This window comes from Anolis carolinensis, chromosome 2, assembly GCF_035594765.1.
Source record: "Anolis carolinensis isolate JA03-04 chromosome 2, rAnoCar3.1.pri, whole genome shotgun sequence".
Lineage (NCBI taxonomy): Eukaryota > Metazoa > Chordata > Lepidosauria > Squamata > Dactyloidae > Anolis > Anolis carolinensis.
In genome coordinates this window covers 292,123,982-292,150,326 of record NC_085842.1, presented here as the reverse complement: position 1 = coordinate 292,150,326, position 26,345 = coordinate 292,123,982, and the positions used below count along the sequence as shown (strand labels likewise).

The 26,345-nt window shown below is 39.7% G+C and overlaps 1 protein-coding gene across 1 annotated transcript; it reads right to left on the bottom strand.

Moving 5' to 3' along the window:
- sgtb (small glutamine rich tetratricopeptide repeat co-chaperone beta) lies at positions 1 to 26,018 on the bottom strand. Its single transcript, XM_003216336.4, has 11 exons — positions 25,884 to 26,018; positions 16,324 to 16,443; positions 14,805 to 14,908; positions 12,877 to 12,946; positions 9,707 to 9,806; positions 9,284 to 9,388; positions 6,291 to 6,429; positions 6,139 to 6,201; positions 5,679 to 5,716; positions 4,526 to 4,609; positions 1 to 2,429 (listed from the first exon to the last, which is right to left on the bottom strand). Exons 2-11 carry the CDS (start codon positions 16,421 to 16,423, stop codon positions 2,318 to 2,320), a joined length of 915 nt encoding a protein of 304 aa, XP_003216384.1. The 5' UTR covers positions 16,424 to 16,443; positions 25,884 to 26,018; the 3' UTR covers positions 1 to 2,317.
- Between the last annotated feature and the right edge of the window lie 327 nt (positions 26,019 to 26,345).

Here is a 26,345-nt window from a genome sequence, read left to right as displayed (position 1 = left end):
TTGTATTTTTTAAAATACCTTTTATTAAACTTATTCCAAACATCACAAGACTGATCCATTTATTGTCTATGAAATACTGAGAATGAATTAGAATGGAGAATGAATAGTTCTACTTAAAGTGTCACTTTCTGAAATGTACATTTGGTTGGGAAAACATTCAGCCTGACCTTGCAGAGTCAAGTGTTAGTGCTTTGTTATAGCACTGCCCAGTGTTTAAAGTTTAAAAGACATCTTACCTGGATGTTTAGGCAGGACTACTGAATAGATACTCAGTACTATGATTACAGGCAGGAGCCATGAAGGAGACAGCAGTGATCTGTTTCTAGTATCCATGCAGCTGCAATTAACCCTGAAGTGGTTAAAAGAGCCAGCTCACTGCAGGACACTAGTGTAAATTTGCTGTCATCTGTAATGGATTAAAAAGTCAATTATCCAGATTCTGTTAATGATCTAAATAGTCAGAGTGTTGACCTCTGAACTGCAAATGTTGTATTCGGAGCATAATTCTTATTCCATTTCTTTAGCAGCTCTTGCTTCTGCATTTCATGCTTTATATATCCTAGGTCACATATGCCCCAATGCTACTTAATTTCATGAGAAGTTACTGGAGACAGGAGGAGAACATTTCAAAAAGGACACATAAGTGGTGACAAATATATTCAGAGTAAAGACCTATTAAATTGTAGCTTTTTTAAGCGAGTAGTTGATGGAAAGACTTAAATTTAACAGCACTGCAGCGTTTGGTTGATTCACCTCTTTGACATTCTACAATATCCATCCATGAAGCAGCATCTCAATATACAATTAAAAGACTTTCCAGACAACCTCATGCTTTCTGCAGAAATATATGAGCAAATCTATTCAGAATACGTAAAAAAAACAAAAAAAAAAACAAAAAAAACAAGGTGCAAAAAAGGCAATAATGGGGAAAGGACCCATTGCTCAAAAACACTAACAAAATACTGGCATTAGATCATCCAAGACACATGTATTACTACAAATTTCTTCAGCAGCATCATAAACATGTATCAAATTCCAGCTGTCTCAGATATTCCTAAGACAGTTTCTAATATGTAACTGTCATGTATAATATAAGCAGGCAGATAACTATTCATATAATTCCATGAGTATAAAACTCCTGCCTTAATATAAAACATGGTGCCATTCCATAGTAAATATCATACGAGCTGTTCCTGTCCCAATCTCATTCTGTAATGTCTACAGAGTTTTCTCTTGGAACATTTCTGTACAACTCTTCTGGCTAGCCCTTCTAAAGTCACCCTGCCCACTACTCGTCCACAGCAATTTGAGGTTCCATTATTCATTCAACAAGTCTCATATTATGGCTTTCGTAATTTCCTTTCCACATTCCTTTTCAATACATTCATCACAATACAGACACATTGCTGTGCAAATCCAGTTTACAAAATAACTGTAGAAAAGGAGGTTATGCATCCTTCTTGCCAGTTGGGCCAATGAGCACTTATATGAGCAATGTCTGAAGGTTGAAATAGCATCCTCTTTAAAAACATAATAGGTAGCCCATGCTTATCAACCAACAAACCAACCTGGCAGTGCCTGCCTAGCTCATATACCCATCAATCTTGCCTCATTTCAGGTTCCTGCTCCTATGACCAGGCCCACTAACTTCTTCCTCCCACACCTGCTCTCTCAAACACATCTTTTCTGTCTTCTGCCACGTGACCTCAGGCGGAAACAATTCCACTAATTACATCCATTATTCTATTCCTTTCAACAATTCCAATGAAGTAAAAATCTGAACTTTGGGTCTTTAGTTTTATGGGTTTATTGCCAATTTGACATGCAAAATAGTTTGCAGCTCCCACAGTCATGTATGGGGAGCCCACTCTCCAGCTTGAGAAAGACTGCCTTATAGAATATATGTTGAATACAATTATTACATAGGACTGCATGGTCGATAAAGTGCGATTTCACCATTCCACTGCCACCATACTGGATCCTCTTTACCAGTGCAGTGTGTTGGTGCTAAAACCCCATTCTCTCAAAGAGAAATGAAAAATCGCACTGTTGCTCATTGATATGAAAATGGTCCCTTTTAACATAGAGATTTTAATGTCGACAGTTCTAGTTATAGTCCATTTACAAAGGCATCAATATACATACATGATATGTTCAGATCTGTGTGCAATGAATCTGTTTTTACCAGACAAGAAGGAATACGCACAAAGGATTTTCCGCCTCATGTCTGCGAAGAATTACAATGGTGATATTTGCTACTAGCTACAGGATGCCTTTTAAAATTTGCAGAAGAGCGCTCTGGTGCATGCCTCTCGAATCAGGAATGCTCTTCGGTGCTGCCGCTGAAAGATCTGCTCCGAACATGGTTCCTTAGTTGCTCAATGAGCTCTGGGTTTTGCTGCTGGATCTGCTGTGCAAACTGCTGTCCCCTGCACAGAACATGGTTTGGAATAGCAATTAGTTGGGGGAAAACATGATTGTGGCATACTAAGATCACAGAAAAGCAAAGACAACACCCTTGCAATTGGAAACAGAATTCAAATTCAACACTTGTGAGGATAGTAAAGCTGGACAATGTTCCTTTTTTGGATTACAACTCAAATCACCCAGAGCATTTATGTAATGATGGGAGGCAAGCTACTGGGGGTAGAGCGAGCAGGATTTTGCAGGGCTGAGAAGTTTCTAAGTGTAGTTTTAAATGTATATTAATATTTTTTAGTATTTTTTAAATTTTTATGTTCATATTTTAATGCATCTGAAGTGCTTTGAGTGTTTCATTTTGTTTACTGTTAGCTGCCTTGAGACTCTATATCAGAAGAAAGATGGGATAAAAATAAAGCAAACCAATAAGTAAATAAGCTAGCCATTGGTCACACTGGCTAGGGGATTCTATGTGTTATAATTTTTTTTTAAAAAAGTAAATGTGTAAAACACTGGATTCTAGATATTCCTTTGGCCTCAAGGGAAAAAATAATAATTAGAAAGTTTTCTTTTTACTTTTGAGAAAAGGAAAAGGACACAGAACACACTGCAGCTGAATGCTTGTACAAAGCCAGAAGTAACAATCAGGTTTTTTTAAAAAATAAATAGAACAGTTGCATAGTTTATTTTTATTCTCCCTGGACTTAGAAAAACATCTTTGTCAAGCAAAATTGTCCACCTAATTCATAATGGGGCAAAGGGCAATACGCGACCCATTTTTTACCACATCCTTTGACCTCCATAGGCTGCACCTGACAATTTTTTGATCATGAACATGATTACACAGTCATTCCAATTTCAGGAGGGGGATAATATTTTGGGTCCAAAAAAAGATTTTTTTTATAATGTCAGAAGCGAATTGAGAACATATTGCAAGTTGCTTCTGGTGTGAGAGAATCGGCCATCTACAAAGACATTGGCCAGGGGACGCCCAGATGTGTTACCATCCTGTGGGAGGCTTCTCTCATGTCCCTGCATGGGAAGCTGGGGCTGACAGATGGGAGCTCATCCCGTCTCGCAGATTCAAAGGTCAGCAGTTCAGCCGACTCAAGGGTTTAACCCACTGCGGCTCCAAAGAAAAAAGATGCAGAGGGGAAAAAATAGTTTTAAAATGGAGAATTTCTGCTATTGGCTTCCAGCAGCACCATTTTCCATTGCAAGGGGCAAAGGAGTAGGACCAAAATTACATGCCAAATTAGATACTTTGAAATGTCTATTAAAACTAATTGCTGCTAAACTGTTTTGATAGGCTGGTGTCGTATTTTCCAACATGCTGCTGTTTAATTAATTTCTTTTTATGTGCTGTACTTTGGAGATAGTCATTAATTAATCAGCCCCAGAGGGTTTTTAATCATCTATCCTGTTTTTATTATGATTTTACCATTTATGTGTTTTAAATGCAATTTTTTATCCTGTATTTTTGTTTTAATTGATATATTGTATTACTGTTTTATCTTTTTATAGTGTAATTTGTATTATGTTGCCTATGTTTTGTTCTATGTTGTTTGGGCCTCTGCCCCATGTAAGCCGTCCCGAGTCCCCACGGGGATATGGTGGCGGGGTATAAATAAAGTTTTATTATTATTATTACTACTTTGAGAGCAGCTCTCTCTAAGAAATGCTACAGTAGAGTCTCACTTATCCAAGCCTCGCTTATCCAAGCTTCTGGATTATCCAAGCCATTTTTGTAGTCAATGTTTTCAATATATCATGATATTTTGGTGCTAAATTCGTAAATACAGTAATACAGTAATTACAACATAACATTACCGCATATTGAACTACTTTATTATTTGTTGTATAACATGATGTTTTGGTGCTTAATTTGTAAAATCATAACCTAATGATGTTTAATAGACTTTTCCTTAATCCCTCCTTATTATCCAAGATATTCACTTATCCAAGCTTTTTCCGGCCCGTTCAGCTTGGATTAGTGAGACTCTACTGTATGTTAATTAAAATATGACAACATCCTATCATGATACTTACAAGGAAAAGGGCAGTTGTCACAACATGCTTTATGAATGTTATGTACATCACTTACGCATGTATGAGGCTTGACAGATCAGTGAGTCCCCCAACACCTGCAGCTGGGCCCCCAATAGCATTTGTCATCATTCCTGACATCCTATGAGAAACAAATATTGTCTTGATGTAATGAAACACAAATATTTCCAAAATTTGTTAGCTCTTGCTCTGTTACGTTACACAAAGAAAGGCAATCAAAGCTATATGAAAATGTAACAGTTGCCACAACACTAACTACACAGATAAAGTTGTTAATTAGCACAATTCACTGTTAATTTCCTCTTACACAAACCAAGTAACTAGCTGGCAGTTTTGTAAGTCACAACTGTTTTCTTGCACAACTCTGGAGTTGTTGCATTGGGATTTGCACTTCAGAAATCTTTTGCATTAATATAATGTTTTGCTGAATTAGTCTTTTGTTTCTGCCCTTCACATCCTGGCATCAGCTTTGATTCTAGGATTTAAAACCAGAACCAAGGACTCCTCTCCGTGTCTCTTCCAAAAGTTTAAAAGATTTTACTCCACATAATTTTTTGACTGCTGTTCATTAATTGGGAAAAAATGCTGAAAGATATTCCAGCTCCAGGGTCATGAAAACAGAAAATGTGTATTCCTAAGAAGTTAAAACTGGAAATTCTGGGTTTTCCCTTTTTTTGTGTGAGGAGCGGCTTGAGAAACTGCAAGTTGCTTCTGATGTGAGAGAATTGGCCATCTGCAAGGATATTGCCCAGGAGACCCCTGGATGTTTTGATGTTTTACCCTCCTTGTGGGAGGCTTCTCTCATGTCCCCGCATGGAGCTGGAGCTGACAGAGGGAGCTCATCTGTGCTCTCCCTGGATTCGAACCGGCAACCTTTAGTTCAGCAACCCAGCCATCAAGTCAGCAGTCCTGCTGGCACAAGGGTTTAACCCAGTGGTTCTCAATCTCTGGGTCCCCAGATTTTTTGGCCTTAAACTCCCAGAAATCCTAACAGCTGATAAACTGGGATTTCTGGGAGTTGTAGGCCAAAACACCTGCGGACCCACAGATTGAGACCACTGGGTTAACCCACTGCACCGATTTCCCTTTTTAAAAACAGATTTCCCTTTAAAAAAAAACAAATTATTTCTGCTATTGACCAAAGGTTTTGTTCCCCAAGTCTGAAACAGACACTTGATCTTAATACTTACAGTTGTTGAACTTGAGGATTTTGCATTAAACTTGCTGCCTGAAAAAGACGAAAATACTTCGAGTCGAAATGCGGCCAGCGTTTAGCTGGGTTAGTTTGAAGTGACCCACAGCATTGTGAGTAAAGATCAAAATTCTGACCAAAATTCTGGAATTGTATCAGTACGGAGTTTTGTGAAAACTCTATTTTGTTAGAATGCATAAAACAGCCTCAATCTGAAGGGTCCAATGATCCTCCACAAAACCATTTTCTACAAAAGTCACTCCCAAAGATTTAAGAAGATCCCCAAAGCAGAAGTGTCAGTGACAATTTACCAAAAGGGACTTATGTCACGGGAACTGCTCATCCCAGCTCAATACAGATATGAAAATCTAGCAAGACTGCTTTTTAGAAAAAGAAAATATAATTGACAATTTGGACATAAAACCGAAGTAACAAAAATGAAATGGTACGTCCCTTACCATGCTAATGAAGGCAGGATTGTTTATCAAGCTAGCCATATCAAAACTCAGTCCGGTTCCAGTCTGCAAACAAAACATGTACATCAATCACGTGTAAAACATCATTGTCTAAAAAGAAGCATTTGTTTAAAAACACATAGAAGCTAACTTACAGGACTGGACATGTCTCTCAATTTCTGCTCAGCTATTTTCAGATTTGATTTATAGGAATCATTTTCTGGATCAAGATCCAGTGCTTTCCGGTAACTGTTAATTGCTTCTTGATATTTATTCATTGAAGTCAGAGCCAATCTAATATGGACAAAGGAAGCCAATGTTAACATAGTCTGCCCTTGCATTTTGGGGTCTAACTTACATTCATTTTAAAGAAAAATACTGGTATAGTCTACATTCTAAGGAACAGTAGAATCCAAGAAATCACATGCCAATCTGTCTACTTCATCTCAGAGGCGCCATAGGATTCTTTCGTGCATGAGGTAATACTGCTTACTGAAGGTGTAAATATGAGAAGGTTATCCATACTGGCTGGGAATGGCTTTCCTACTTTTCCTAAAAATGTAAAGTATTAAAATTGAGAACTTCTGAGAACTTCTGCAAGCGCACTACCACTGAGTCACAACCTTTCCTTGATACGACACATATCATATCAAAATGTTTACTATGATCATTTCCCACCAATTATAAGAGGAATTTTATTGCACATCTACAAACCTTCAGGAAGCACAAAGCTGTACAATTATAATGTACAAACAAAAACATATGAACAAAGGTTGAAGGCTGATGGAGAAGTCAAAGACATAGCATGGTACACTACATGCCTCAAGGACAGTCGGTAAGAGAAAGCGACAGGCGGGTCCTCTGCTGCTGCAAACGGTAGGACCAGGCCTATTGGTCTGAAGTTACAAGAGAGTAGATTTCAACTGAACATCTGAAGGAACTTTTTGATAGTAAGAGTGGTTTGACAAGGGAACCTAGAGAAGTGAAGGAGGTCTTCTCTGGATGTCTTCAAGAAGCTGGACAGCTATCTGTTGGGGACATTTTATTTGGAGATCCTGCACTGCCCTGGGGGATGGATCCGAGGGTTGATGTAGCCCCTTCCAGTTCTATTATTCTGTGTAGTCATGTGCATCCCACGTTAAGTTTATAGTAAATGGTAATCTATATTCGTCAAAGAACCTTGGTGCTCTTGGAAGGAATCCTGCTTCTTTAAAATGGGAGGGGTAACAGGTTCTAGAAATAAAAGCTCCTTCTCCTAGACTGATGCCAAAAGTTTTCTTATTGGAGTAGTGCAATAAGTGACTATAAAACAATGAGTTTGTCAAATGGAACGGCCCTGGATTATGGTTTTGGTTGGCGTGATTTTAATTGTTGTTTTTAATCATTCAGGTTTTAATTGTTTGGTTTTAATTGCAATTGTTTACTGTTATATGGCATCAAATTGCTGCTTGTCGTATGGCCGCCTTGAATCCCCTCTGGGGTGAGAAAGGCAGGATATAAATATAATAAACAAATAAATAAAATATTATTTCACTCAATTTAATGATAGTTCCACAGATCTTTGGAGATACAAAAGAATCAGGCCTCCACTGAAAACTTGTGAAACTGGTATTTTGGCTGCATTTTTAACATCTAATTTGTGACTGGAGGTTCTATCCCCACTTCTGCCTTACACCCAGTTTTGCTGGCCAAAGTAATTATCTCTAAATCTCATTAGTTTGCTTTATATGAAATTGATGAACAAGAAACTTTGGGCTTTGAAGAGTAGTCTGATGTTTTGATACCCGGATCATATGTCTGCAGAGCCTCAAGACCCTTAAACAAGTTACTGTTCTCATAGTCCAAGGTTGGGGAAAATGTGACCCACAAACTATATCCTCTGAAAAGTCTAATATTCTATTTGGCCAAAAATGTTGAGAAACCCATCAGACTTTGTGCACTTGCATTTTTTAGGTCCTGACTGCTGCATACAAGGTTACCATCAAACAGCTTTGGAAAAATTACTTTTGCAAACTACAATTCCCGAAATGCCACATGCTGACTTGTACTTATAGTTCAAAAAAGTAGCTTTCCATGTTCTAATAAGGAAAATATTGCACAACTATAATATAATATATAAGTGGAAGATGAAAAAATGCCACAGGCTGTTGGAAGTCTATCGTATGTTTCCGCCACAGTGACTTCTGTAAACTAAGAATCTGCTCGTTCTCCATTTCAAAAAAATGATTTGAAGACAGAATTATATAACATGCATTAATTCTCATATATAAAACACTCTGAGATAAAACTAATTTCATAAATGCAAATGGGTAAAAGGCAAAATTAATTGCCTTAAGCTTAGCATATGCAGGATGTTAAAAATTCACTCTGAAGATAGGTAAGTGTCTTACAACCCAGTTATTACCTGAATACTAATTTTTAACTGTGGAAAAATTCAGAACATTTGAATGTATGTATCTTTTAACTCTTGTAGCCCAATGACAAGGTAATTGTGTTACAACTTCTATGGCTCCATTTCTACGGGACTCAAATAGCTGGCAGTAATGCATTCTGCCAACTCAATAAATAGTTGTAGTGCAACTATATGACTAATAAGTAATTTAATTTACCACTATTATACTACAGTGGTAGGTGGCAGAACTGAAAGAATTACGAGAAATCTAACTTCACATACTAATTTGAAAAAAAGGTTGCTGTTGTTGAAGTCTTCCCACTAATATTTACATTGTTGTCTGGCTCTTTTTTATTGCATTTGCAATATCAGTACACTGGAAAATGAGTGTAACTAAGGAATCAAAATAGCAAACAATTGCTATGAGACTAGCAATTAACTTAGAGACATTCTAAGCAGGAAGTTGACAACCATTCAGGTTTCACTCTAATTTCAGGAATGACCACTGTGTCCTTTCCCCAAGATATGGTCTGATGGTAAGCGATTAATTTAAACCCACTTGTGTCTCTGGTCATTCTGGACATAAGTTTTGACCCCAATCTACCACAAAAACACAGTCCAGTTGATTTAAAAGGGTACGAGAGATGACATATCTTAATACAATTTTCCCAACCCTTTTCTAAGAATTGATATGTGATGTTTAGTTGTTTCAAATCAATGAACTTTAATTTGGCATGCAAATATTAGGTTACTTACCCCATTCTCCCATAAGCTTTACTGTATTTTGGATCTATTACTATTGCTCTTTCACAGTCTCTTATTGCTTCACTGTGGTTATTCAGCTTACTTTGAGCAGCAGCTCTGAAAAAAAGGAACATGTGAACCAATAATTAGAAGGTTCTCCATCCACTTGTCAACTTAAATGAAAATCCTCAAATTTAGACTGATTTGCAGCACAATCCAAATAATGAGCCAATTCCTATCAGTCCCTACAGGTAATATTGCAAGTAATATCAGAAAATACTTAGGAAAAGATATCAAGAACAAGCAGTGCGATGTTAGAAAAGAAGTGATCAAAATAAAAACAAGAGTCAGCAATATTTTAGAAAACTAAATGAAATAATAACAGCATGACAGATTAGTCAAAAATAATCCCCAAGATGTTTCAAGCTTATTTACCTGTTACAATAATAGACTGCGTTTTTTGGATCCAGTTCTATAGCCTGACTGTAACAATCCACAGCAGCACCATAATTCTCTTCCTTCATGTGATTGTTACCTGAAATCAATTGCAATAATAAAATGCTTGTGGATAATTTAAAAGGTGAACTGTTTGTATGCTAACAGAGGGCTATAAACCACTTCCTACAAGGTGACTTTATGATTCTGTCATTGTCTCCAGTTATCATTTCAGCTCTATAGCACATTGCAAACTGAATTGGTTTGAAATACAGCTTGGAAACCTGTACAAGGAACACAAGTCATCCTGAGAAGACAGGCACAGAACTGCACCTTGCTTTGCATGCCTGTCCGCATTGCCTTGGCCGTACCCCATGCTCTTAGACTTGCTCACTGCAGGAATAAAATCCCGTATGACTATTCTTACATTAAAATGTCATACACAGGTTGAGAAGGTTCCCCACCCCTACTCTAGATAGTTAATCGATTCAATATACACACATTTGCACAAAGATAAGACCACTCATTCTGAAGCAAAATGAGTTTTTTCGATTGCCAGTATATACTGTACTTGAAGACGTCAGATTAGGTATTATATCTGTTGTATGAGAAAAGGAAGAATGTCTCCTTTTCTATGGCCATAGTTAAAATTCTCAGTTAACAAGAACTCAAGCAATCAGAATTCTCAAGCAACCAGCGAATAATTGAAGAAATAATATTTTAAATCAAAATTTAAATATAATTAGAATCATAGAATCATAGAATAGTAGAGTTGGAAGAGACCTCATGGGCCATCCAGTCCAACCCCCTGCTAAGAAGCAGGAATATAATTTAAATTTAGCAGAAAATGTTACATTAAATAAAGTTTATCTTTATTTGCTTTTAATTACTATAGTTCAATATTAATATCAAGTCAACACAGAGTATGATATAGTGTGTGGTATAGTATTAGGTCTATTTTTAATAGTAACTTTCAAACAACCAGAAACTACATTTATCTAGCATCTACCAATTCCCATCTCTGCTGGTTAACTGAGAGTCTACTGTATTACATACTATATTATATAAAATATATCTACATAACATATGCACATCACACACACATAAATAATACACATAAAATATATACTACATTATACACCATATAATATATTTATGTATATTTCACATACACTAACACATCTAAATCTAAATATCTAATCTAAATCTAATCTAAATCCATAATAAAAGTGAAAACCCGTATGTGTGTATGTGGCACACATGTCCGCTCACACAGACAGCCTCCAGCCTCCACAAACAGGCTACATTTCCCACTCCTGAGAAGCTAGCAAGTCACTACTTTGCACTGACATTGCGGTTACAGCAAGCACCTTGAACATGTAGCCCAACCCCTGCCAACCTCCTTCCCAAACACTACAAACCACCACCCAAGGAATGTTTTCATTTGGGGACCATTTCATCCTACATTTTGCTTTTTCTTCCACCACAGGCAGGCACCCCAGGGTTCTCCATTGCTGTGAAATTTGCATGACCCCGCCTACTGCCCTTGCACCACAGGCAGGCATCCCAAGGTTCTCCATTGCTGTGGAATTTGCATGACCCTGCCTACTCCCCTTCCCTTTCCAATCTGTCTGTATAACAAACAGCAAAATTGAGCTGCAACTAAACTTACTGGAGGAGTTTGGGAGATTGAAGTTGTACTTTATTTTATTTATTTATTTATTTACAGCATTTATATTCCGCCCTTCTCACCCCGAAGGGGACTCAGGGCGGATCACATTACACATATAGGCAAACATTCAATGCCTTTTAACATAGAACAAAGACAAGACAAACATAGGCTCCGAGCGGGCCTCGAACTCATGACCTGCTGGCCAGAGTGATTCATTGCAGCTGGTTGCAGCTGGCTTGCTCTCCCGCCTGCGCCACAGTAATAACTTTTCCTGGTATGAAAAGTTTACCCTGCATCAAGTCAGAGCATTGTGACTCCTACTGGGGAATTTATAGGAGTTGTACTTCACCTACACCCAGAACACTATGAACCCAAACAATGATAGCTCTGGGCCAAATTTGCCATGCATACCTGATATGCCCAAATTTGAACACTGGTGGATTTGGAGGGGAATTGGCCTGGACATTTGGGACTAGTAGATACTAGGATTTATAGTTCACATGCAATGAACGAGCACTAATTTGCCATGCATACCTGATATGCCTAGATTTGAACACTGGTGGATTTGGAGGGGAATTGGCCTGGACATTTGGGACTAGTAGATACTAGGATTTATAGTTCACCTGCAATGAATGAGCACTAATTTGCCATGCATACCTGATATGCCCAAATTTGAACACTGGTGGATTTGGAGGGGAATTGGCCTGGACATTTGGGACTAGTAGATACTAGGATTTATAGTTCACCTGCAATGAATGAGCACTAATTTGCCATGCATACCTGATATACCTAGATTTGAAGACTGGTGGATTTGGAGGGGAATTGGCCTCGACATTTGGGAGTAGTAGGTACTAGGATTTATAGTTCACCTGGAATGAATGAGCACTTCGAACCCCACCGATGATGGACCAGGACCAAACTTATCACACAGAACCCCCATAACCAATACAACATATTGGACAAGTTGGGAGAAAAGCCCCCATAACCAATACAACGTATTGCACAAGTTGGGGGGAAAGGGAGTTATACTTCAGCTCCATTTAGCTCTGGGAGTTGTAGTTCACCCTTATCCAGACAGCACTGAACCCAGCCAATGACGGATCTGGACTAAACTTGGCACACAAGTTTCTCAAATGACCTGGGCACTGCCGGGTCCCCAAGCTAGTATATATTATAAATTGTTGTTTACATGCAGTTATGATTTCAGTAACTGAAAAGGTTTCTGTTAAAATAATCTGATCAAATTTTGCATCCTCATTCATAAGTGCATTTAGAGTAGGATAATGTTGTGTATTTAGTTTCCCTGAGCCATTCACTTCCTGCAGAGCAGCCAGCATGCAGATATCTTCTAACATACAGCATCAAACACGCTTCCTAAAAGTTCTCCCTCTATAATAGGTTGGCCAGCAGCCTAAATAGCCATGCATCTTTCATGAGCCTTATCTCAATATGACCAGGCAAGAACTATGGAAGAGTCCTTCCCCCTCCATTTACATACCTTCATCCTTCAGCTGGTCAGCTTTCTCAAGATCCTCTGGCAAAGAATCTGAGAGAGGCAGTATCTCACTCTGTATGGGTGTTTAAAAAAGGCAAATCTCACTTTCAGATAATCTTGTTTTTTAGTCATCTCTATCACCAATGTAAAAGTAGGCACAGTGAACTTTTATTCAATATGTTAATGTAGGAGAGGAGAAATCAGTGACTATAATAAAACACATCCTGGGTGCATCGAAAACTAGATACAGACTGAAGCAATATGGACATTCGAAACCGGCTGTTAGGAATTGTGGGAGTTGAATTCCGAAACACCTGGAGGGCCAAAGTTTGCCCATGCCTGATTTAGATAGATAGATGATAAATAGATAGGGTTTCCAGCATGCATTTCAAGGCTGGATGCAAAAAATCTGTGCACTAGAACTACTCTAAAAATTAACCTGCTACCATAAAAACAAAACATTTACTAAGATAAAAATTAAGCATCCATTCTCAAGAAGGAATTTGGTACAAACCCCATACAAACATATCTGTTATAACACTTGACTGTAATGTCTATTCAGTTTTATCAGATATATATTTTTGATTGCAAATTTAAACATGACTAAAACCTCTCCATAAGGGCTTATTTGAGTACTGGCTGTACTAAGACAGTTAAATCTTGGGTTTTTAAAGGTGATATATGAATGAACATTTTCCCCAGTCATGGCTCACCGTTACACTCCACTTCTTGGCATATTCCCAGTGAAGAAGTTTGCAATGAATCATAATATCACGATTATTTATTTATTTATTTACAGTATTTATATTCCGCCCTTCTCCCCCGAAGGGGACTCAGGGCGGATCACATTACACATATAAGGCAAACATTCAGTGCCATAACATAGAACAGAGACAGACGCAGGCACCGGGCTGGCCTCGAACTCATGACCTCTTGGTCAGAGTGATTTGTTGCAGCTGGCTGCTAACCAGCCTGCGCCACAGCCCGGCCTTATCAGCTTCAGAACAAACCAGATATGAAAGCAACTTTAAATTATGCTTTCAAATTCTGGATTAAATCAAAACCAGCATTTTTTTTCACAGCTCTGACAAACTAAGAAACCAAGTTAATTAGATACATCTACACTTGCATACAGACATGTCAAGAAGAAAACAACTGGAAGGATCTGATTGCATGGACAAAAGGCTTGTTGATATTTCTATTTGATAAATAGAGATTGAATAGGGTTGCTGTGATTTTTCCAGGCTGTATGGCCGTGTTCCAGAAGCATTATTTCCTGACGTTTCACCCACATCTATGGCAGGCCTCCTCATAGGTTGTGAGGTCTGTTGGAAACTAGGCAAGTGGGGTTTATATATCTGTGGAATGTCCAGGGTGAAAGAAAGAACTCTTTGTCTGTTTGAGGCAAGTGTGAATGTTTTAGTTGGCCACCTTGATTGGCACTGAACCATTTTGCAGCTTCAAAGCCTGGCTACTTTCTGCCTGGGGGAATTCTTTGTTGAGAGGTATTGGCTGGCCCTCAAACAGACAAGAGTCCTTTCTGCCATCCTGGACATTCCACAGATACATAAACCCAACTTGTCTAGTTTCCAACAGACCTCACAACCTCTAAGGATGCTTTCCATTGATGTGGACGAAACATCAGGAGAGAATGCTTCTGGAACATGGCCATACAGCTCGGAAAACTCACAGCAATTCAGTTATTCCAGCCATGAAAGCCTTTGACAACATAGAGATAGAATAATTAAAACCAGGCCATTGAAAGCAGCATGGCAGCATTTGTTAATTGAACTGTAATTCATTACATGCATTGCAAAGAGGTTACTCCTTCTTCCTCTTGAACCAAAACCTGAAAGTTTGAAAAATCCACTAATGATGTCCTGTTACAATTTTATCACCTGCAGACACAGCTGTTCTACATTCAGTTTTACCTTAAGACATGAATCTTCAAATATTTCTGTCAAGCATTTTGGTACTGCGAGATGGGAATCTTCCAGATTAATTTTAAAGACTGTCTCCAAACACTGAATAGCCACTGTAGGAAGAAAATATTTTTATAATAATTTATCAATATATATGAATAAAATAAACTTTTTCTCGAGATTACTGCTACTTAACATAACATCGGCTCTCCAAACAAAGTAAATTATTTATTGTTTTAAAAACATTAAATCCATTTGAATCAGTCTTTTTTCAAATTACATTTCTGGAGGCAAGGAGGAAGCATCAAAACAACAAAGCAACAAAGTAAAGTAAATGTTTATGAATTTAACTAGTCAATCTTCTTTGCCTCCCACTACAGTAGAGTCTCACTTATCCAAGCCTCGCTTATCCAAGCCTCTGGATTATCCAAGCTATTTTTGTAGTCAATGTTTTCAATATATTGTGATATTTTGGTGCTAAATTCGTAACTACAGTAATTACAACATAACATTACTGCGTATTGAACTACTTTTTCTGTCAAATTTGTTATATAACATGATGTTTTGGTGCTTAATTTGTAAAATCATAACCTAATTTGATGTTTAATAGGCTTTTCCTTAATCCCTCCTTATTATCCAAGATATTCGCTTATCCAAGCTTCTGCCGGCCCGTTTAGCTTGGATAAGTGAGACTCTACTGTACATGTAAATCTGAATTGGTATTTCACTGGAAAGTACAATATGGATGTTTATGCTATTAGACCCAGCACCACCTTATTCAAAAGTCCGAAAAATGGAGCCAGTCTCATGATGATGCAGAGTGAGATTGGTGAAGGGGGAGAATAAGGTCAACAGAGTGGACTTAAAGGTCAAAGCTGTTGGGAATGTGGCTTCCCATAAATTAATCAGCTGTAGTGAACAATTCAGCTTTTCACTGATGTTGAAGTTTTAACTGCTCTTCTACAAAGAACAAGCAAGTGGGCCTTTTACTACTACTAGAATTATGGGTTACTGAGCATCACCAAACTTTGTGCAGCTGCCTACGAGAATTATTGGTAACTGAACATACCCAAACTTTGTGCAGCTGCCTACTAGAATTATGGGTTACTGAGCATCCCCAAACTTAGTGCATCTGCCTACTAGAACTATGGGTTACTGAGCATCCCCAAACTTTGTGCAGCTGCCTACTAGAATTATGGGTTACTGAGCATGCCTGACATTTGTGCGACTGCCTACCTGACCTGAGCCATATGAACTTGGCATGCAGGAGGAGATAACTTCCTTGGGGAACATTCAGCAGGAAACTATTGCTAATGTTTGACAAGGGGAGCTTGCTCACTGTTGCTGATTTTCTAATAATAAATCTCTGTTGAGTATCCAAGGAACTCCAGGGTTCCTAAGAACAGCAGCTTGAAACTGCTGTCCCTGAAGAAAAACAAACAGAGATAGCATTAACGCCTCCCTCTTGCTTTTCACACATGTAACATCAACACTTCATCAGATATCAGGCTTTGCAGTCAACACAAACCTTCCAAGCTTTCTTGCTCATCTGAAGTAAAGGTATCCATCTGACTCTGTTCTCGCAAGAAATGGATGACAGCATATACAAGGCGTTTGACAGAAGACATTGTCAAGGCTTGTGAAGCTCCTGTGAATCATAAAAGGAAAAGTAATCAAATTCGCACCCAGAAAATGCAGAGGGCCCCACTTTAACTCTTAAAATTCTTTCCTCCTCCAAAGGCTTTGTGTTTATATTGTTGTTGTTGTTATTATTATTAACTTTATTTATACCCTGCCATTCTCCCCATGGGGACTCAAGCAACTAACAATCCACACTAGACAAGTTTAAAAAGTGCAATATAAAAGTTAAAAAACAATTAAATAGTAACAGTGTGGTAAAAACAGAATTAAAATACAATAAATGCACTAAAATGGCATTTAAAACTCATATCCCCCAACCCCACTGAAAATTCTTGAGAAAGGAGTTCAACAGAAACTTTTCTTGGCACTACTTAACTGCATGCGGAAGAAGTTGGGAGATTAAATTATGAATACAAGAAAAGCTATTAAAAACTGTTGGGTTCTGCCACCCAAATATTTGATCAAAGGATTTCACCCATTTTGCCATTGACTTTAAACTTTCAGAGTTCAATAGGAGAAGTGAAAAAGTGGGGAGTGAGTAGGGCCACATTTTCTTTTTTCCATTGTGCTTTGTTTTAAGCCTAAGATTTCAAGAAGTTTCACTCAAATGCACTGATCTTTATTTATATTCAACATATATTTCAGACAACTTCCAGACTTGTAACCTTTCCAGTATAAAAGATTAAAATTCAACTGTCAACAAATGATTAAATCAAAACATAATAACTTTAAAACAAGCCAATAAAATTGTTTAAAAAATACAATAGAATTACAATACAGTTCAAAGATGTTGCAGGAGGGAATGAACTAAAATCCTTTCATTTAAAAGCCAGAGACATGAGGTTTGCTGCCAAAGCCCTCTCAAAATCAGCTACAGAAGAAGCCAAACATGTGATTTCAGAACTGGACTATGATTCTGGAGATGAGGGTTTGAATTCTCCACTCAAGTCATGAAACCCACTGGGTGACCTTGCCTCCCTCAGTTGCAGAGGAAGGCAACGACAAACCACTCTGCAAAACCTTACCAAGAAAACCCTGTGATAGGGTCACCAAAGGATTGTCATAGGTGAGAAACAACTTGAAGGCAGAAAACAACAATAAAGAAGCACTACTGAGAACTAAGTAATTATCCCGATTTCTTATGGTTACTAACTCCAATGATAATGAAGTCCAGTTGAGGAACAACATTTCTGAAGATGAACCATAAGCTTGTGTAATCTCCTACAAATGCTTTCAAATAACCTGTTCAAAGAACTTGAACCCAGATTGCTCAGCACTGTCAACATCAGCACTCTGAACACTGAAATGCATTGGCGACCAGTGCAATTGATACAGAATCGAACTAATATTATCTAATTAGCAGCAACAAGGACAGAAGCAGGCATGTTTCTGTAACAGTTTCTGAGTCATCTTCAAAGGCAACCTACACAGAGTGTTACAGTAGTCTGATTCAGTTGTAACTAGGACATACATAATTGAGGTCTACATTCGCCAATCTAGTTGGTTTACCAAAGATGCTAACAGGAACTTGTGATTTCTGCTTTCACTGGTCTTCCACACAGTCACAAAGATATAATGATTCTCAAAGCTAAGGACTTACTGTATCATATGGACTACAGAATATAGCTTCACCTTTTCACCCTAAAAGTACTTCTGTCTGGAATAAGATTTAGCTTTTCTTCTTCAATCCATCTGAAAACCACCTCTAAGCCCCTGTCCAGGATTTTTACAGCCTCCCTTTGATTGGTTAGTGGAAAAACAGATATACAACTGTGTCTCATCTGCAGCTCATACCATTATCAATTTAACGGCTAAATATTAAATAACATGATGGATAAGATAGAATTTGATGTACCCAAGAAGCCTTGAAACACAGACCTACTTAAACCTGATCCAGCCAGATAATCCAGAAGAATAAATGTGTACAGTGTCAAAAGGTGCTAAGAGGTCCAGAACAACCAATGACAGTGTACTTTTCATGTCCATTGCCAGGCACAGTCATTCCTTCTGGATGATCATCCACCAATGCAAGCAAGGCTGTTCCTGGTCTGAATCCAAACAGGGAGTTGGCCCTCTGCCTTCCCATTATTGCTGTCTCTGGTCTAGGAGAAGGCAGCCCAAGGTAACCTTGTATATAGCTGAAGTGCCAGAACTTGCTTCTCCATGCAAGAGCATAGTGCAGCTTTCACATTTGAAAGAGAAATCATGGGTATCTTCATGTAAGCCACACCTGTTAGCTCTTGGATACTTCACATGTAGATGAGCTAATTATGTCATAATATCTCCCATGGAAACACGAAACCACAGATAATAGTAAACCCTACATTTTTAGTAGACTTGAGCCAGAAGCATACCATAAAATCATGCTGGATGACCTAGGCTGGATCTACATTTCCAAATAATGCAGTTTGAATCTCCATTATAAGGTCAGTGTAGACCCATATTGTTATCGAGCCATGATAATGCCCTCCAGAAGGTTTATAGTTCACCGAGGGCTCTGTAATAAATATATGATCCCCTCTTTTTAAAAACCTTCTCTGGACTTCTGCAAGTTTGAGAGCATTAGGAGACCAGGAATGGACCAGCAGTGGCTTCAAATCCCCTCCTCCCCAAGACTTTGTTTCTGACCCTTCAATAAATTGCATATACAGTATTTTCCATGATTGTGTAACTTATATCTTTATGTGTACCGTATCTATTTCTTATATATAAAATGTATAAACTGCTTTATAAAATGTATCAAGACATAGCTCAGGGACAGTCAACTCTCCATGACCATGTGAAGATAATCTCTTGAAAACAGGAAGGCTGAGCAAAACCCTCTGGCCATTTCCCAAGGCAGATAATCACTGAACCCATTGTTCACATATATGCAAAGTTAGATGACTTCCGGGGTCAGCCCAGATAAATCCAAAACTGTTTGTCTAGTTATATGGTTCACTTGAAGCTGAGAGATTGCTGCCCATGGAAATAGGAGCTCAGAGTATGTGCATTAAGCCTCTTTATTTACAGCCAAACACTGATTGCCAAGATCATCTTTTGTTCAAGGAGCCTTGCACCTTTGTTTTCGGAATCTCCTATCTTTGTTCAATATGGAACTGGACAGTTGAGCGAATCAAAAGCTCATTAACATTTCACTGACATTGTCTCTCTGGATTACACCTCCTCCCAGGGGGGCGTTGCGTCAGCTGATTGGTCCCTCACCCGGCCAATCTCCAAAGGCAATTCTCACCTGGAAGCGGCAACGTCAGCTGAGCTTCCAGCCAATCAAGGTGTGGATCCCGACCAATCAGGGAGGGAGAGATGTGAATAGCTGCCAAACTGTGTAAGAGACCTTACTTTCTCTGTATGCTTATGCTTGTGCATTTTGAAGCATCCTGCTTGTACTTGCATCCATTTTGGCCAAATTGAATAAAAGCTCTGTGGCTTGTCTTCAATCTGGTGAGTTGTATTTCTGTCCTAGCTCTTTCGGTATAGCGTATGCTTATGGGCATGGATCCTCTTAGCCGTAGTTCTAGCTTATCCACTACAATATAATGCTTCAAACTGAATAATATAGCAGTGTGGATCCAACCCTAAAGAGGCTCACAAACACTTCTGAGGATAATGTTTTTTGGAGTGAGCGTAAGTGAAGTCATAGATAGCAAATCCGTTGATAAGGAGATCACAACTACAATTACTTTGTTGTTGCTTTTCAAATTCTCTGTTTCATTCTTCAGTTTCTGTCTCAGGATTCCTCTCTCCTCTGAGATTTCTGCTTCCATTCAATTTCTTGTCTTATGTTTACGATATCTGCCAGGACTCTGCTGATGTTAGTATTGGTACGTAATATTCACCATTAAATAACAAAGCATGGATGTATAGATCTTGGAAATGTTACCTTTTCATATGACAGCTCCCAAAATTCCTGAACCACTGAGTGATTCTGGGAGCTGTGGTCCAGAAACAAATTTCCAAAGCACTGTGGTCTCTGTTGAATTGAAATCTAGAACTGGATCAGTGGAAAGGATGCACAGGTGGTATAGTGTGAGCACATTGCTCAGTTGCTGGGAGATTGATTTCGTGTGGAAGAGACGACACTTTCCTTGAATGATTTGACTTTCCTCTGGGTTTTATTCTCTGTCCTTTGCAGATATCACATCTCCAAAACACAAACACTGTTTATGGCTCTATAGCTCAGAAGTCTGTATCTTATAACTGAGCTAGGCCATACAAAAGACAGAAAAAAAGGTTCTGGCATTAAGTTCTGCTAGGGTTCAGTAGTGGGAGTAAAATGGTATGAAATTGGACTGTTAATACTTTTAACAATTGCCTGAGCCAAATTTTCAGGCAGGGCAACCTACGTATGCTGAATGGTGCTCTCCGCTTAATTCAATGCTGAACAAAATATCAGGGCTGAGAAGTGAACGCAGGTGGAAAAGATAATTGTAATTTGAGTCTATTGGGTTATAATTATGGTCAACCTTTTCACAAAAGAAAACAGATCCTCAAGTTTGGGCCCATAGAAAGTCTAACACAAGGGTGAGCAACATGAGGCCTCCAAATATTGATGAACTCAATGTCCACTTTCTACCATCCCTGACTGCATTGTCTAGGGTCAAATGGGATTTGCAATCCAAAAAATCTGAAGGATCTTCGTGACCACATCTTTCCCTACGAACCTGTGTGATCTATAAGATCTTTTGGGGAGGCTCTTCTCACGCTTCCTCCCCCTTTACAAATGCGGTTGGTGGGGACGCAGGAGAGAGCCTTCTCAGTGGTAGCTCCCCGGCCCTAGAATTCCCTCCCCAGGGAGATTAGGTTAGCTCCGACCCTCTCTGCCTTCTGGAAACAGTTAAAAACATGGCTGTTTTGTTGTGCTTTCAACTAGACAAGCCCATTATAACCTGGCCCATATCCATATTGAAAATCTCCCTGTCATTTTATAGTTTGTCTTCCATTCCAGATTTATCTCCCTACCTGTCTTGTCTTTTGGATATATGTTCTATTTTGACATAGACATTCTCTCCTCAGTTTGACTGTCTCCCATATTGTTGTGCTATACTGGACTTTTAATGCCTTAAATGATTGTTTTAATATTTTTGTTTTAATTGTGTTTTATTTAAATTATGACTTGTTTAGTTTTTAATGTTGATGCTTGTCTTAAATATTCATTTTATGATGTTATATGATATACTGGGCTTGGTCCCATGTGAGCCGCTCCGCGTTCCCATTGGGGAGATGGAGGCGACATGCAAAAATAATTTTTATTATTATTATTATTATTATTATTATTATTATTATTATAAGTTGTTCAACCCTAACATAAAATCAACCTGTATTCTGGGTAATGCTGAAATATATATTTCATTCATTTAGTTAGAACAAATCTATATCTTATTTTATTTAAAGTAACTAGTAAACTTCACAATACTGTACTTTGTTGTTTTTCATTGTGTGTTTTTTTTAAAAAAAACAAAAACATCCAATTATGAGATGCAAAAGATAAAACTAAAAACTGTACTAGGAGAAATAAACAATAATAATGTTTAAACACTGTAAAACTAAAGAGGTCATGGGAGACATTAAGATTCACTGCAGACAACAAGTGGACAATCTAAATCAACAAGGCCCTTCTCCCTCAAAGCCAGCTGCTTCACTTCCATAGAGTTGAAAGAGCTGGGAAAGGGTCTCTGAGGAAGAATGAGGTACAGGCTGAGTATCCCTTATCAGAAATACTTGGGACCAGAAGTTTAAATTTTCTGGGATTTTGGAATACCCGTGTTTCTATATACAAATATAGTGAGATATCTTGGAGATGTGACCCAAGTCAAAATATGAATTTAGTTTATGTTTCATACATATATACATACCATGGTGGTAATTTTATGCAATATATTTAGCAATTTTGTTCTAGAAACTAAGTTTGAGTACATTGAACTATCAGAAAGCAAAAGTATTATTTCCACCACCCATGTGGACACTTTTGGATTTTGGAATGTTCTGGATTTTAGAGTTACATGGATGCCCAGTCCATACACAGCAGAGAAAGGAAGCATGCAGTTTTCCATATGTCGTTGGCTCGCAATTTTCAATCATTGTAACCAGAGTTGCCAATGGTGAGAAAGGCTGACAATTCCAGTCCTCTGCTGTATAGACAGATGGCTGATGTCCAGGCTCCAAGATCCATATGACTTTAAAAGCAAAGCACTTTGCCTAAAACACTTTGAATTTATTTTGGCTGACAATCAAAATCCAATAGATATTGGTCAGATTATCCAGAACATAGCTTTCAAGTAAAGCTTATAACTGAAAGCCAAGGATTTCCACAAAGTACATGTTTATCCAACTTGTTTTGTCAACATTAAATTTATATTAATTATAAGAACTACAATGATATTTCTTCATCTTACAAAAGATTTGTGATTTGCAATTAATGCCGAAGAGACACTCTAACAATAATTAGGTTTTGTTTTTCAAAAGTGGGTTCTACACTTGCTTCTGTGTTGCAGTACACATCACTGTTTGATTTGAGATGAGTAAATCATCCAATAATTTGCAAATGGTGTGCAAATGATGCAATAAGAGTGAAAGATAAATTGACTCATGCCATCAACAGGTGTTTGATTGGTATACAGTTGTAACTGAAGGTATCTCATCATAGATTTATCACCTTTTGAATTTTAATATCATTGTGAGTGGAAAGTTCCTTCTTTACAATTTCTTGTAATTTTGGAAGTCAGACAAAACAAATATTTTTTTTTCTAGTTCCTTTCTTTAAATCTTATCCCTTAGCCACCCTAATAATGCTGTGTAAATTTTACAGACACGTGTCAACCAACTGCAACCACATCATCTCCCAACATTCACTAGTTTTGGGTAATATTTAAAATGAGCTTTGTGCATTAAAATAAGTACATCTGTTCAAAGGCTATTCTGTTGAATGAAAGAATCCATATAACACTGGTAATTTGGAGACCTGCCATTTCATTAAAATGAACAACCGAGAAAATAGACAACATCCTCCGAACACAGACCTGCCCTTTGGATTGAAAATCAGAACATGGTGACCTCAATGCAAACTTGTGATTTGTGACACAGTGCTGACTCAGAGCTTCATTTGCATTCAGCATCGTCTCCATTATAAATTATATAACTTTAAAAAATGGATTTCAGTCCAACTTCACAGGTTTGCAGCTGCTGCCCCTCACAGATCTTTTCCAGGTTTGTCCTGGGAAAATATCTCTTTGAGCATCAGAATGCCGAAAATACAAAGAGTGTTTCTGTTTAGAGTGCCGAGGCTGATGCTGAGCATCCAAAGAGCCGCCTGCCGACAGAAAGGCATGAAGGTTGTCATATAATACACAGATTTTGTGCTCACAGCGGCACGGCCCACTCCAGGCCAATGCTGTTGGACCAAGGAGGATGCACACTGTCCTTCTACTCGGGTATTTTTGTATTCCCCATACACTGGATGTGGTTATGTAAGCAGCAAACCCTATGTTTTGAAATGTCACTCCCCAGGAGAGCTTTTTCAAAACCGACAGGCTGGGTTTACCCACATAACGCCTTGGGAAGACAGGCGCTTAGCGAACCTTTGGCAAGTTGACAGCTTTGGGGATCAGAAGCAGAGGGTGATGGGCAAATCCACACACAGAGAGGAGGAGGAACGCTGACAACACATGCCTAGGAAACCAAGCATAGCTCCTTTTAACCCAGTTACTCCAGCTTTAAAAGGGGGAAATGCAAGGCCCTCTTGGCTTACCTTTTTGGAGGCCCCAGAAAGGGATGATGATGTTTATATTGTGCTTTTCCTTTCCTAAGGGAGACCCTGTTATATGCAGATACACACAGACAGAGGAGGAAGTATGCTGCCAACACATGTCTAGACAAGCTGGAAACGCTTCATTCACCCACTCACCCACCCATGTCACTCACCCACCCACCGGGAAGTGTCCATCCCAGGTGCCTCGATCTTTGAAAAAGGAAAATGGGAGGCCATCCCAACCCACCCATTCTGGAGCTCCAGCAAAGGGAAGCTGTGAACTCGACTGGGGCAGGACTGGGCTCAGGTGAACAAGTTGGGAGAGAACGCAAAAGCCATTTAGCGCAACCCCTTGCTATGCTGGACCACCCCATCAAAGCACTCTTGACAGAGGGCCGTCCAGCCTCATAGAATCATAGAGCTGGAAGAAACCTCGTGGGCCATCCAGTCCAACCCCCTGCCAATAATAATCATAATAATAACTTTATTCTTATATCCTGGCCCATCTCCCCGAGGGGACTCGGGGCGGCTTACATGGGGGGACCAAGCACAGTAATATACAATAAAATACAACAACAACAAAATACAATCAAATTACAATAAAATATATAAAAATGTATAAAATCATAACATAGCGCGGCAGCAATCTAACCAGTAACCAAAGGCTGACAAGAAGCAGGAAAATCGTATTCAACGCACCCCCGACAGATGGCCATTCAGCCTCTGCTTAAAAGCCCCCAAAGAAGGAGCCTCCATCACACTCCGAGGCAGAGAGAGAAAGCTCCACTGCTAAACAGCTCTCAGTTAGGAAATTCTTCCTAATGTTCAGGTGAAATCTCCTTTCCTGTAGTTTGAATCCGTTGTTCCATGTCCTAGTCTCCAGGGCAGCAGAAAACAACCCTGCTCCCTTCCTCCCTATGACTTCCCCTCATATACAGTAGAGTCTCATTTATCCAGCTTAAGCGGCTGAGGGGGAAAAGGAAGGGGCCTGAGGCTGTGAGGAATGGTGGGAGTTGAAGCCCAAAACACCCGGAGGGAGGGTCCAAGTGGCAGTTGAAGTCCAAAACACCAGGAGGGAGGGTCCAAGTGGCAGTTGAAGCCCAAAACACCCGGAGGGAGGGTCCAAGTGGCAATTGAAGCCCAAAACACCCGGAGGGAGGGTCCAAGTGGCAATTGAAGTCCAAAACACCCGGAGGGAGGGTCCAAGTGGCAATTGAAGCCCAAAACACCCGGAGGGAGGGTCCAAGTGGCAATTGAAGTCCAAAACACCTGGAGGGAGGGCCCAAGTGGCAGTTGAAGCCCAAAACACCAGAAGGGTGGGCCCAAGTGGCAGTTGAAGCCCAAAACACCTGGAGGGAGGGCCCAAGTGGCAGTTGAAGTCCAAAACACCTGGAAGAAGGGCCCAAGTCTCCCCATGCCTGGTCTAGATGGCTTCTCCTTCCTTGCAACCTGAATCCATGACTCCCTGGTGTCCTGGTCTGCAGGCTAGCTCTCCCCGCTCTTTCATCTCAGTGTGACGTCCTTCCAAGCCCACCCCTGGGCCCCCCATCCTGCCCATTCGCCCCTCTTCCCTATAAGCAAAGGCGAGGCTTGGGGGAAGAAGGAGCATCCAACCTCCTCCTCCCCTCGGTGCGCAGCATCTCTATCTATCCCGAGCAGTAGGAAAGGAAAGGCAAGGCAACGAGGCAGAAACACATACTCACCGCAGAAGGAGGAAGAGGAGGAGGAGGGAATCGGGGCCCAGGGCTGGGGATGCTGGAGGAGGAGGAAGAGGAAGAGGAGGAGGAAGAGGAGCCGAAAACGGGCTTCTGCTTGCTCTGCTTTCCTTCCTCGGCGGCGTCCAAGCGGGGAAACTTCTCCTCCCTCGACTCTGCTTCCTTCCTCTGGCGAGCTGCCTGAATGCCCGGCTCGTCCCCGCGTCCCGACGGGAGCGAGCCTGGCGCTGGGCACGCGCGCGTGGAGAGGCTCTGCTGCCGCTGCTGCTCCTCCTCCTTGGGCGAGGAGTGGGCAGCACGTGTGTCCGCGCTCCGATCGAGCCCCCTCCCAAGCCCCAGCGGCCCCCTCCCTTTCCCTTCCCAGCGCCTCTCCCACGCTCTCCGGAGGCGCTGCTGGGACCGAAGCTGGAGCAGGTATTTGGGGGGAAAGGTGTTGCTTCCTTCATCTGC